At 34.2% G+C, this 15294-nt stretch overlaps 1 protein-coding gene across 1 annotated transcript in view; it reads right to left on the reverse strand.

The window, feature by feature from the left end:
* THSD7A (thrombospondin type 1 domain containing 7A) overlaps positions 1 to 15294 on the reverse strand; it is a 281816-nt gene that overhangs the window by 68523 nt on the left and 197999 nt on the right. The window contains exon 9 of the mRNA XM_068674047.1: positions 8038 to 8229. Within this exon, the coding sequence (XP_068530148.1) occupies positions 8038 to 8229 (192 nt within the window). The remainder of the gene's footprint in view (positions 1 to 8037; positions 8230 to 15294) is intronic.

The following is a 15294-nucleotide window of genomic DNA, read 5'->3' on the forward strand; positions in this document are numbered from 1 at the left end:
GAAATCTTGTTAGCTATATATTATCACTTTGATTACATGAAATAAGCGCTGTACTTTCTTCCTCCTCTTCATATGCCCAATACTCACTTCGGCAAACTTTAGTGAGCAGAACACACAGAACAGAACGTACATGGATGGCAAATGTGTATTATGAGGACGGTAAAATAATCATAATTTATATAACACACTAATGTCTTTTGAGCATTCTACAGAATTTTTATTTAGGGATTCCCTGAAAAAAAGACTGTAAGAGATAACATAAGGAATTAGGATGGCTCTAGGCAGAAGAAATCGTTAAGTGTTCTAGTTATGCATGCCTGGAGACCACTGTTTATGTCTAATTCATGGATCAATTAAAAATATTTTTGGAGCTCTTGTCCTAGGTCCCAGTGGATATTTATCCATGTTACATAATTACCAAAGAGGGTGGCACAGCTGGTAATTTCTGGTGCAGATTGAGATAACAAAGGCTGTTGCAGGTTAAGATTAAAATGCATTCATGTGTCAATAATTGTGAAGAAAAGCTCAGATAATGCTATCTTTGTTGTGTCTGATTTCAGATAGTGTATTCAGTTTTTTACATTCAAGGTAATTTAGGCTTCTAATCCTGCATAAGCAAAGAGAAATCTTTCTTACTAGACTTGATCATAGGCTACTAGATATCTAACATTGTGAGTATGTATCATATCTGCTGGATGCTACCGTGCTCTGGTGCTACTAGAAATAGAGAACCTAGGTTTAAGAATTTACATAAGCTTTCATATTTAGGAACAATACAATAGGACTCCTAAATCCATATGACAGAAAGCCAGGGAAAAGCTAAATAATGTTTTATGTCTTTCCTAAAATACTAGATCTGTAAGAAAGATAACTGAACAAGACATTTTTTATTAGTTCCTGCATATGAACCATACATTGCTTTTCTCTGAAAAGAAAAATGTGTGCTCACACCAAGCACATATCAGAAAGCACATCAGCTTTTCTGTCCCACCACAGAACTTTAGGTTGACCTCTTGTCCTACAGACAAACAAGAAGGAAGTGGTTTTAAGCACTTATTACTGGTAGTGATTAAACAAACAACAAACAAGTGTAGTAAGACACAATGGATACTTCACATTGGAGTTCTCCGATGTGAATAAGTGTTACAATTAGAATACATTCTAACTGATACCCTAAGCTGGATTTGTGAAACATCTAGTTCTGCAGCAAACACGAGGAAGGGATGCTCTAATGAAATCACAGAACAAAATCCAAATCCTCAATTTTCTGTTTTCATTGAGATATTTTAAAGTTCTGATTCAGGGCTAAAAAATATTAATGCAACCAAGCAACAGTAAATATATTAACTAAGAAGTCATGAAAAAGACTAACTAATCGTAAGTTTAATAAAGGGGGGTTAGAAACACCTAACAACTTGTGAATGCAATTAAAAAAATACTAAAATTGCATTGTTTTGGGCTCAAAATTGATGCAATTCAAGTCTATCAGAACTGCTTTAAATATATTTTCATATGCGTAGCACCAAAACAAAGCAAATTATTTACATTTTGAAAAAAAAATGGAAAAAGAAATGATAAAACAAAATTATGGTTATGTGGCAAGTTTCAAAACATTATTCAAACATCTTCCTTCGGGAAATGAAAATCCTTTCAAATAGCACCAGCAGATAGCAAGATAATTAGGAAGTATTGTAAATTAAAAAAATAATGAGAAGAAGAAGAACTGTAGTACAGTCTCAAATTATTTTGCATAAGAGAAAACTGATCCATAAGAGAAGGGGACTAGACATGTTCCACCAGTACAAGAGCTAAAGAACAGACAATCTAGAAGTGATAAAAGAATGTTGTTAAACTACTTCTATCTGGTGTTACCTCAGAAGAAAAAAAAAAGGGGGGGGGGGGGGAGGGGAAGGGGGCGTTCAAGGAAAATCATATATTAAAGGGAGAGGGTAAGGGTTGGGTGGGGGTGAATGTTTCTCAAGGAATGGATGCCATATCCATCATTTCCTAAGCTCCTAATGTATTAGAGAATAAAATGACAACTTGGATTCAGTTTTGACAGCCATGCAAAAATGTATATTCAGGGAAAAAGTGAGAGTGACATTGACTTGTAATAGAAAAAATTTGGGGCGTGAATGTCTGTAGCTCAGTGGGAATCCAATTCTGTTCAGATAAAACAAATAGTTAAGAAAACTGTAAAAAAAAAAAAAAAAAAAAAGTGGAAATAATACTACTGAAATATGATGCAACTATCAGCAGTATTAAATAGCAATATTAAAAGCACAATATCACAATATTTATGTATAAATCACTGTGCCATTCTCTTCAGGAAAATAACATTTGCTTGTGCACTCTCAAATTAAAATAGGTACAGAAAAAAAGAATGGTCTGGAAAACTGGCAATTAGACTTGCCCTTTATAACATCTACATAGGGATAACAAGATCAGTGCTGCTAAACTTTAAGAACATTTCACTAAATGTGGACATGTTTGACAGAAACATAAAAAAAATAATATCACAGAAAAAAAAATTATCAGAATACATGAAAAAGGTTATACAATACTAAATACGTTTTATATTATACATGAATAGATGACTGTAAATAATTCCTTGGCAAAACTAAGTAATCATTTCAAGGTATAAAAACCAGTTGGAGCTGAAGCATTTTTTTTGTTTCTGATTACTTAGACAAAGCACATTTGGAAATGAAACGTTAGTTTTACAGGGGGACTTGCACTGTACTTATAAAATAGCACAGATAAGATGGTAGTTTCCTTGAATGCTTTTAACAGAATTGTCAGAGCCTTAGCTTGCTTTTCTGCCTGATTTGGAGCTCATAATGGGTAAGACACATTGCTACAGGATATTCAAGGATTGGACTTTCTAAATCTTTTCAATGACACTGTCATGATAACTTACAAATTTTGAAATGCTTAACGCTTTTTAAAGCATTTAAGGATCATTTTAATTAATCATTTTGCTATCACTCATTTTACAAATGCATGTAATTGTATATGTGCATTCTCAAACTTAAGGTTTGAGAAAAGAGATGTGACTGACATGCCTTTTTTGTAATCTAGACAGGTGTTACTTATTTGTTTGCCCTAAGAATGAGATTAGGCAGTCCTTGAAGTAACTGTATGTCTTGAAGACACATGTGGTCAATATGTGCAGACCATAGCAGAAGACCCTGTTGGTGCCTACTCTTATTCCAGTTCTGCTTCCTCACCCAGTGCATGTTAATTATACAAATCAAACTGAAATACTCAACACAAGCAACATTGAGAGGCCTGACTTAAAAAAAACAAAAAAACAAAAAAAAAACAAACAGGGTAGGAGTCAACATGCACCTATGGAAAAGAAGTCTGTCCTCAAGTCTTTCTGTGTATAGGACCCCAAAACTCTGACACTAGGCAGGAATCTGAACTGAGGGACTTCTGAGTATAAGGGGAAGCACGGTAACATCCTTTTCCTGGCGTTCTTTTGTGCACAGGTGCCAAATAGCTTTGCAAGTTTAGCTTGAAAATTCAGGCTTCCCAGTTCCAAAGTTATGTTTTTTTTTTTTTAATTCCCTTTTCAGTTGAAATTAGTTATAATTTATGAACATATTTGTCCAAAACTGAACCCTTGGCAAATAGGCAGTCTGTTAGGAAAACAATTACTCAATTCTGCGCTCTCTGCTTTAATTACAAAGCATTATTATTTCAAGATAGACATATACAAAAATTAAAAACAAACTTAATAAGCATAGGAGAAACAAAGAATTTTAAAAGCTCTAAGTGTAACTATTTTTTACAGCTATGAAGTCAAAATGCACTGGAATTTTATCAGTAATAAAATTTTAAAGCATGTCAGCCAGAATTTTCATAGAGTTCAGAAGAAATTTCTTTGTTCCAACTATTCCTCACAGGTTCAGTAAATCAGTCTGGTAGATATATGAGAAGTATGAGCTATTTGCCCCTGTCAAACAGAATACCTGATTAGATAGACAACTGATATTTTATGCTACCTAACTCAGTGATGTTTAATAGTCTGTGATATATGAGGTCATACTGAGTAGTGTTTCTGGCGTAATAGTCTTTCTGGCTAATCTATGAATGTACAATAGCCACAGTAAGATATTGGCATGCACACGCATCACTGCCCTAAGAGAATGTTTTAAACAAAATCAGAATTAGATGAATGTAATAAAATCATCCTTTTTATTTTATTATTTGCTTTTAACTTTTTTTTTTTTTTTTTAAATCTTTATATTTTGAAAATGAGTATCAATCATTTACTACTGACAAACACTTGGAACATATACCCATTAGTTTTATGCTATATAACACTACTATAATCAATACAGAATCAGTCTGCATATCTAAAACTAGACACATTTAGTAGTTTTTAGTCTGAGGTCGAGATCTATGCCAAGTAGTCTTAGTGCATATTACTAATTATATGATTTCCTGTAACCAGAAAATAAAGTTTAAAATAAATCATAAATAGAAAATAAAAATAGACAAACTGTACATTTGTTAGAGATAGGCTGAAATGTGTATGATGCTTTTACTGGACTTCATATGTAAAACTATGTGATGCAGCAGGTAACACCATCATGACCTTTGCTGTCATTTAAAATTTGGAGACAATGATTTTCCTGAGTTTCTTACTGTACCATGAAGATGTATTTGACAGTGACACAAATGAGCCACCACTAAAGGCATGCTCACAGACAGACAAATTTATAAATAATTTCACCTTTCAAACCTTCAAGTTGAGGACAACAATCTCAGAAAATATATCAAAAATTGTTATTTTGACACCTGTTTTCATATGGAGTCATCTCACAAACCACATACAATCTTTATCTTGAGGAAAGAGACTCCTCTCTCTTTCCCTGTTACCCACTGGGTGCATGTAAATAAGCTCATCTTGGGTGGGCATAACTACACTGTGCTTGAGGCTCTGTAAGATATTGTTTAACCACACAGAAGATATGTTGTTCTGGATAAGGGAATGCTTCTGAGAGCATGCACAGCAAAGGTCACTGCCTGGTTTGAGCAGAAGTTTGGGGCTGGAGGGGCAGTTGGTAGCAGGAGATGAGCTTATTAGAAAAGTTTGTTACAACCATAAATTACATACAGCTTCAATTTTCCCTGTGAAGCTATTCTTGTAACCTAGAAATAATAACTACTGAATTATCTCTACTCTAAATAATCAAAAAATAGATTATACAGCAGCTCTTTCCTGGTGGTCTAACATGATGGCTTCACTAAACCACTCCAGCAGCATAAATAACAGGGAAGTAAGAAGAAAAATGACAGCTTAAATATGAAATGGCATAGCTCTATCACAGCATTAACAAGCAAAAAGAAAGTATATAGTACTTTTTATTTCAAAGAGGAGAGAAACTGAACAAAAATAATACCGTGGTAAGACGCCATCCAAGATCCAAATACAAGACCATATTTAATATGTTTTTACAGACCCTCAAAAATGTCAATAGGGTATTCAAGTTTAAGTATCCCAATGAACAAGAATTAACCTCTCTGGATTGTAATAATCAGTCTGCATGCAATGCCTGTAACTCTTTGAACTTGCTAGGTTTGTAGGCTGAATTATCCATGACTAGCGGTAGAATGTGTATGATCAAGAATTCACAGACATAACTAGGACTACTTATGCCATCTTAGAGGACATATTTAGTGTATTTATGAGTTGACAGCAGACTTGTACTTTCTTTCATTAATTAATGTAAAAGCTGATGTCATAGGAATTGTGTATTTGTATGCAAGAATTTTTATTTGTCCTACAGCGTTCTGAATTAAAACTCCCAAATATCATTGATATACTATACAGTATACTATACTACGAAATATCATCCCTAACCTGGCCTGGCTCTCATACCAGACATTCAAAAAAGGTTCAAAAATCCAGAAGGGAACACAAGTGGGACTGCTTGCCTGAACAGAACTAAAAGTTATTTTCAGGACCCAGTTTTAGTATGTAAATGGAATTACTGGTCTTACGTTTACTAAACTTGGGATTATTAGTTACACAAGACACTTAAAGAATTTTCATCAACAGTAACATATTTTTGATAAGCTCTGAACAAAACAGAGAACCATATTCTGTGTCTCAGAACATAAAATGACCTCCCAGCACTAAGTATGCAATCAGGGTTTTACATTTTGGTAACGTGGCTGATATCTGTCATGCAGTTCCAGAGGTGAGAAGTTATTCAGTTATTTGTCATTTGGAAAATCACTAAAAGATATAAGAGATTTAAGAGAAGAAACATGACAAAGTCTAATTGCAGTGAAACATACACAAACACAAAACATAAACTGAAACTTTTGATCATAATAGAAGCAAGAGTGAAAAGTACATTGCAACCAGAGTTGTGACTACATTCTAGCCTTAGGTTCCTTTATTTATATATTTTTATTCTCTGGAGTTTTTACAGAGCACAAAGGACCAAGATGTGAGTGAATTGCTATAGGATAGATAGAGATACCAGCTTGTATCCTTAAATAAATAAATAAATAAATAAATAAAAATAATATCATCTCTGAGTAGTGGTAAGGAGGCCAGGGTTATAGGAAAACAGAAGTGCTACAACAGCTAGGTAACAAATTAGCTTTCTCAGCCATAGTTTAGGGCTCTCTTCACTACTGTCTGTGTGGATTGAGACCTGTCAATCTTCTTGGTGCCAATTCTAGTCATTGCACAACAGACATAAATAAAATTCCTATACTTAAAATTCAGCCTACGCTTCACTGCTTTGCTGCATCTGCTGCCTTATATATTATCCTGAGATGTGTTAAGTACCAAAGTCAGAATGAATAAAACAATAACTTTTTTTTTTTTTTTTTTTACAAAAGAAGCATAAGAACAGGGAGTCATTTTCTGGAGTAAATCAGATTTTCACTTCTGTGGCATGGCTGTCAGGATGTCAAATTTCTATCTCCAGTAAAACTGCATAAGTATATGGAAAAATCTATTATCTTGACCTATATGGAAAAGCAAGTAGCACATATATATATATATATATATATATTTGCATTATCATTTGAAAATATAGCTCTGTATTTCCCTCAAAATGAATCCATTTGACACACTATAAAACCGAGGCAACATAAAAACAATTTCCTTTCTAATTTTAAGAGTATTTTCACTTTGTGGCATAGATCCATCTAAGTAATCTATTATCTGAATCACCTACTGAAATGAGCATAGTTCTGATTGCCTTTTACACTTCTAACAAAGGTCACTTTCAGGGAAAAGGCTGAAGTGCCTTTCTTGAAATTACCTGAATTCTATCAAATACACAGTATACCTTGGCAATGAAATCAACTGTGTTTGCAAACAGAGAGGTGTTTTGATATACAATGATGCCTGTTCCTTTCCTTCACTTGTCAGAAAAGTTATTTGCCTGCACTACTTCCATATCTTACAATTTCGTATCTCAGCTAAATTTCATCTTATTCACAAATGAGGATTCACAGAGTAAAACCAAAGTTTCACAATGAATAAAAATGTTAATGTGGTGGCAGTAGTCACCCATTTGGGCTAAGAATATTTAAAGCCATTTGTTGGTGTTAGAACCCATTAAAACTCTTACCTTTTCAGCATTTGGACTCATATTTTTACAAAACTTAACCAAAATTATAACTAGGGTTACCAACGGTCCTCTATAAATATCTTTCATTAAGATTTGCATAGAACAAATAGAAAATACGAAGGAAAAACAGTAACATTATGCAAAATATTAACAAAAAAGTAACATCAACTGAAATAAGTGAAATGAATCTTTAAAACAGTTTTAGGTGTTATGATTAAATTTAGTATTTAAATTAAATTAAATTTAGGATTTAGCATTCAAATACTATTTCTATCGTTTAAAAAACAAAATAAAACAAATGAACAAACAAAACCAACACAGCTCCATCCAATAATTTGTTTCTGTTGGTCAAAAAATTGCTTTGGCACTGCCAGGACAGATGAGAATTCACAATCAAACAAAAGTCTATAAAAGTATGTGACCCTACCTTCACCTGCATATGCTAGGATTGAGCGGGCACGCATCTGCTTTCCTTCTGTGGTTTTCCCGGAGCAGGTGTGTGAGCAGGAGGACCATGCAGACCACATGCTGAGCACACAGTCCTTTGGGCATGGAGCTTCGCAGACAACAGGGATTGGGTAGATCGCATCTCTACACAGCTGTCTGTCAACCTCTTCTCCTGGGAAAGAAAAGGCCAGTAGCAGTCTATCATTTGTTAAATTAACTTAAAATGAGCAATCTAGCCCAGATGGGCACACAAATAAATTAGATTCTGTTCTTCTATATAAATAAGATAAATAGATTTCTTATTACAATGACTTGTCTCCTCTGTCTTGATGTCAGAAGAACACACTGAAACCTTGTTTAATTTAATATTCTGCTGAAGCAAATACCAGCCTGGGTGGTCTTTAGGCTTTTGCTTTGTTATTGTATATTTGATTCCACAGAAAGTCCTCATATAAATAACAGAGCATATAATACAGCTACAGAAAACTGCACATGTGGAAATGCAGGTACCTAAATCACTTAGTCTTCATCTATGTTTTTGGGAGAAGTGGAAAAATATCACCACTTTCAGCCAGGACAGTTTTATAACCCACAATTTATCCTCTGAATTGCAGTTATGAATCAAAATATGAAGAGAGTTGCAGTAAGCTGCAGTCAGAGACTGTTGTTTGGTTATAAAGATCACCTTTTATTAGACATGCCAGTGACACATCACTGTCATGGAAGTACAAAAGGATCTTCACATTTATATTCTGTCACAGCAATGTACATATTTCATTCTAATAAAAAGATCCAGACTGGTATAAATTGTTTAATGAAATACTACTTACTGTTTAAGTACTGCTTTTATTTTTGGTAAAGAAATCACAGAAACAGTGTGTCTGAGATCTCTCTGAATAGCATCCTAATCACAAAGCGGTTACTTTTGTAAGGTGCCATATCATTTGCTGATCAAATCAGTTAATATCAATTAAATGAGGGTAAATAAATGACCAGATATTCGGAGATCAAAAAGTCTCACTGGCAGTGACAATAGGCTGAGGAGAAATCTTCACTTCGGAGAAGGTACAGAAAAAAACGAAGAAAGGAGAGAGAGACTTGAATCCACTGTTTTAGAGCTATAGCTTTGTAATCATACAAACCAATTACAGAAATTGCTTTCAAAAAAAAAAAAAAAAGAAAAAAGGAGAGGAACTCAGTTCATACTGGGAATGGAGCAGTAGCCCAATATGTAATGACAGTTTCAAGGAACTTTGAAAAAGTTGCATCTGAGAGTGCAATGTATTTCGAGGCCTTGTTAACCACATACAACCAAAGCATGGAAAGCATCAGTCTAATTTATTAATAGGAAATCTGTTTTTCTTAATTTTTCTGCAAAGCATATCTTTTCAAAAGCAGCTGAATGCCTTTCACATTATATGATCCTTGCCATACAGGTGCATAAAACCTGTTTCATCTACTGAAATATTATTGAAGCATATGTGATCTCAATGGAACTGAACCTATAGTATAGCAATGTAAACTTGTAATGATCCACCATGACAGACCTTTTGTTTCAATAGTTAATGTCAACAAAAACTGTGTCATCAAGATTTGCAATGGAAATAAGTCTTCAAAACAACAAAACATTTTCTGGAAATAAGGATTAAATGCCCTATAATTTAATGATAAATACATCAGCCAGTGATAAAAATCTCCACGTGGATTCTGAAAAGCTAAGTCAGTGAGAAATGTGGATGCCGTAAATTAAGCCAAAGACCTTCAAACACTGCTTTCCCCAAGCCTCAAATTAGGCTTTTATTTCTTAACAAAATAATAAAATTAATCAAGCAGTAATATAAAGAGAATCAACAATTTTTTTTTTTTTAATTCAAATATTACAGCGGCTTAAAACCTCTCAAATAAACCTCTGATAAACTAAGGTCCTGAAAATTGGACATTCTCTAGTACTAGCAACATATCACGATTCCCAGAATTATTAAAGACCAAATTCTTTAGAAAAAAGAGGAAAAGATGAGAGCCATCCATCCAATATCCCTTTAACCAACAGCAAATGTTTTATTCATATAGATTAGTCACAACAGAACTGCAAACATCAATTTTCCTTGGCCTTGCAAACCAGTGGAAGTCTTTTTTAAGCTCATGCCTTTAAAATAGCCTGAAGTAGTCATATTTATCTGAATTATAAAGATCTTTGTGATCAAACTAAAGGGAAAAAACAAACAAATAAACAAAATACAACAGCTGTTTTTTTGCCTACTACAAATAGAAATTTGAGCCCTGCAAAAGACTTCATGGATTTCCCACATCGTGTTCTGCTTCCCCCACTGGACTCAATCTTGGGATCAATTGTTCCTTCTTTTGTATCACAGATCATCGCAGCCTATCACCAGCACAGGAAGGCTTCTTGTCTGCTTCATTGGAATGACACACTGTTTATCTTAAAGTACAAGAGGGAGGAGCAGCCTGCAAACTCCCTTTCCGAATGAAGGAAGAAAAGGGATGAACATTACTCTCAGACTATTTCACCACCAGGTAAGATTCAATGAAGTAAGTTGTGGGCTCACCTGCGTGTCTTGAAAGAAATACTACTATTACAATAAAGTTTGTCATATTATGAATATACAATGCTATATCAAGCTTATTTATCACCTGCCAACTAAGGTAACTTTAACTCAAAACTCAAGCTGAATTTGGGGTCATGATGAGAAATTGTGCTTAGTTTCACTAGTTAATTAAAGGACTATACATTTAAAACTAAAAAGTCTTCACTTTCTCTCAAATCAAAGGTCTTATCTTTTCCTTTTACAGGGAAAGTATTCTAGATATAAGTATGTTGCATATTAGCATTTGGATTTTGTCAACAGTCCAATTCTTATCTGATGAAGACAATAGCATAGAAATGCAGCTGAAAAGAATATTTTATTATGGGTATGTCTTCAGGGAGATATATTATTTAGACAAAAGTGTTTCTGACATTTCACTAATGATTTTATGAACTACTTGACCTTTGTTGCCTTCTTTATAAAGTACATAGTGTAGTCAACTAACAGGAATCACTCAACCATATGCTGGGAACAATGTCAATATAAAGATTAAAGCCACGTGGAAAAAGTCCCATTTGAAAAAGTTTTTCATCTCTAGTCTAACAGTTTAATAGAACTTTATGGGTATACATTTATTTCACACAAGATATAAAGACAAACCTCCAAAAGCATGTGTCAAAGGGCCCTGCCCTGAATTATTTATGTTCAAAGCAACAGAATGACAAACAAACAAAACAGAAAGAGGAAAAAAAAAAAAAAAAGAGTATGAAATAAGAGAGCTGTTGACCACTGAGCAGTTCATTTGTCCATTAACATTTCAAAGCAAGCAATAGTCCATATTCAGAAACAATGCTTATATAGCAGAATGGCATTCCTCTCATGCAACAGGTACTTTGAGCTAAATTCTCCAAACTGCACTAACAGAAGTAACTGCATGTAGAAATGGCTGGAGGCAAACAAGATTTTCAATGATTTTAAAATGTTCCATCAGTAAAGACTGCTGAGGAAATTTTATCCTTGAACTGTTATGCCTGCTCCAGCTTGACAAGCAGCAAAGTGAGTCACTACAATAAAACCTCCTTGTGACCTTCATGGTGTAAAGACCTTCTAGTCTGTGTGCATGCACCAGAGCCACTACGGAACTACTGAAATATTTAACTGCTTTAAATAAAATAAATAAATAAATAAATGAATAAAAACAAAACAAACAAGCAAACAAACAAAAAACCATGAAACTACTGGATAGGCTTTTTTTTTTTTTTTTTTTTTTTTTTTCAGATTAAAGGCAGATAGCTTGTGACTAACATGCAGGAGGAACCAGCTGTTCGTAAGTATCAGACTGCATTCATGTCATTGTTCTTGTTTTATTACATTCACAGAAGAGATACAGCATGTAAAAATTTGGTTTAGATGCTAAAGGCTGGCCTACAAGGAGGAAGACACATTCTGTATTTAATGTAATCAAACCATGCCATTCCTTGGTTTTATTTTAATTTTATTTTATTTTTACTCATCTGTAAAATGGGTCTGATATTTAAGTTTCTTGTAAAATGGTTTAAGATCTTTCCACTGGGAAGCATTCCTAGAGCTGGTAATATTAGAGAGATATGGCAAGGAAGAACTCTTGCTTCTTCTTCATCTTTTAATAAGGTGCATGCTTCAGTGCACAGCAAAAACTTGCTGTCAAATTCTGACCTGTAGTAAATGGAGAGGCAAGTGCTTAACAGAGGGCAAAATTATTTTAAAGCTTTAAAATGGACAGTAAAATCACTGCTGGATTCAATGAGGCATGGAGAAAACCTGGGAATAAAAATCAACATAAAAGTGCTGTTGGGTCCTACGTAATAAGGCAATGAACTTGGCAAAGTCCTGTATGAGGAAGCCAGCTATTGTCTCTGAAATTCTGAAATATAACCTCATATAAATTGTTAAAAATTGAAAATAAAATCACAGTAAATGGGATCAAATCAAGAGAGGGTTTGAAACATTAACATTGTAAGTGATGTTTAAAACACCTGTGGAATCAGTAAAGAACAGGAATATCACACAGTGGTAATATAAACTGTACACTTATAAAGTTCATAAAGCAATTAATAACTGCAAGTGACCCTAAATACTAAAACTGCAGACTTCAGCATCTGCACTACTTAGTCAAGTGTGTCAAATTTACTAATATTTCTGTGGCTAAGAAAAGGAAAATAGAACAATATCTTGTTTTTGTGGTTTCTGGTAGCCACCTATGATAGTCTGGTTTTAAATACAATAGACCACAGGAAGCTAAAACATCATTCAAGTGGTTTTAAATCTGCAAGTTTAAAATGAGAATGTAAAATACAAAATCATAGAAAAGATAAACAGTTCAAAGCACAACATGATATGGATGTACCGTTTATACATGCTAGGGGATATATTGCATACATGCCACAATATCTATAACTGGTCTCTCTGCTAATACTTCTATTACCAATTTTCTTGTCTTGCCAGTAAAGTTGAACACTGTGTCATCCATTGGAAAACCTCTGTACACCAGAAATTCTTGGTGAGGCGCCCCCGAGCTTTTGTGGGTGACGAAGGCCTGGTTCACCAACTTCAGTAATGCCTCTAAGCATGGAGGCTTTTTTTTTTTTTTTCCCCCAGCAGGAAAAAATGCATCTAGTTCATACATTATTCTAGTTCATGTTAAAATCTATGAGTTGCAATGGTTATCATTTACTGTTTCCTTCCTTCCCTGTTCAGAAAAAGAATCAACAGACAAGTTTTACGCTGCCTTCTGTATGACTTGGAAAGGCTGAAACAGCCAATGAGACTGCTCTTCATCCTAAATTCCCACACAGTTTTCCATATACATTACTCCTGTATGAAGATTTGTATGTGTCCTTACGCTGGTGCCCTTTTCAGCCTTTGAGCATGTTCAACAACCTTTTCAAAGCAGCTGAGAAGCTGTGAAAATATGCTGTATATATTCAAAGCTCAGTAAAATCCAGTCTATGCTATGTTTTAGTTTTTTTTTGTTATTTTTTTTTTTTCATATGGAACTTACTTCACAGAATCACAGAATGGCTTGGGTCGGAAGGAACCTTAAAGATCACCCAGTTCCACCCCATCTGCCACAGGCAGGAACATCTCCCACTAGACCAGGTTGCCCAAAGCCCCATCCAGCCTGGCCTTGAACACTTCTGGGGATGGGGCATCCAAAGCTTCTCTGGGCAACCTATGTCAATGCCTCACCACCCTCATAGTGAGTAATTTCTTCCTTACATCTAATCTAAACCTACCTAGTTTAAACCATTTCCCCTTGTCCTGTCACTACACTCCTTGAGTACAGTGACCCTCCCCGGCTTTCCTGTAGGCCTCCCTTGAGTACAGTAAGGCCATAATAAGGTCTTCCCCAGAGCCTTCTTTTCTCCTGGCTAAATAACCCCAACTCTCAACCCCAACTTGCACTCCATGCCCAAAGCTAGTAAAGCATATACCTCTCCATAAAGAGTTTGCATATGCTATTGTTTTAAAATTTTTGCATTTCCTTAGATATACAAAGACAGCTTAACTATCTTTGGCATAAATGCATTTAAAAAAATAACAACTTACAGTTTTGAAGTGCCTAAATATCTGTTTTAATTATGACTCAGGTCAGAAAATAAGCAAGAAAATACCAGTCATATATAAATGCCTTGAAATCACAAGAATATCATAAGTAGATTAAAATAATATATATAAACAGTTTTGTTGTGTTTTTTTTGTTGTTGTTGTTGTTGATATTGTTGTTGTTTGTTTTGGTCTTTATTTTTTGTTTGTTTCTTTTTTAGCTACCATTCTAAAGGAAACATGAGGAAAAAAACTTCAGGCAAACCACTGAAATAAAGGAAAATAGAAACTTGTTAATTTTGAAGACTTTCATTACTAATAACCTTGTCTATACATTGACTGATAGAATACAAAATGGGCAATTCTTCATGTAACAAAAACACTATTAAAAACATCATTAAAATCAGATATTTTCAAATGATAAGGCACCTTGTATCTGCTAAAAAGGAAATAGTAATCAAACACAATAATAAACTAACATTATCATTTTCATTTGTAATGCTATTATACTAATTTCAAATCACCAAGCAATTATCAGTCCTCAAAGTTCACCAGAAAAGGGTAAATCCTGTCTCCCGAGCATGAACTGTTTTTCTTCCAAACCACAGTTCTGCAGCAGTAGTGGTGGGGATTTTTTTTTTTTTTTTTTTTTTTTACTCATCAGAATAAGTAGAGAACTATATTGTGAACTATGCACAGAATAAATGTAGAGGCTTATAATACTTTCATTTAACTGCCCTTTTGGTGCTTGCCAAACCTCCTGCTTATTCATGACTTTATCATAACTGCTGAGTGCAAATTCAGTCACATACAGAATTTGTGGGGTGGGGGGTGGGGGGCAATTCTTTTTTTTTTTTTTTCTTACACAAAAGGAAGTAAAGCTGTCTTTCTCATAGCACATTTCTCTAATTAAAATGCATACACTATTGCAAAAGGCTGACCCAGATTTTCCTGTAGGGAGAATTTAGGAGTTAATCCCTGAAAACCTAATCAAATAAGCCACTAAAAAGGGAAACAATAATATTTACATGCAATTCATCATTAACTGCCTTGTTTGGTAAAATAATCTTAAATAAGAGTATTTTGAGGAAAAAAAAAAAAAAGCA

The sequence above is a fragment of the Anas acuta genome, chromosome 2 (assembly GCF_963932015.1).
Source record: "Anas acuta chromosome 2, bAnaAcu1.1, whole genome shotgun sequence".
Lineage (NCBI taxonomy): Eukaryota > Metazoa > Chordata > Aves > Anseriformes > Anatidae > Anas > Anas acuta.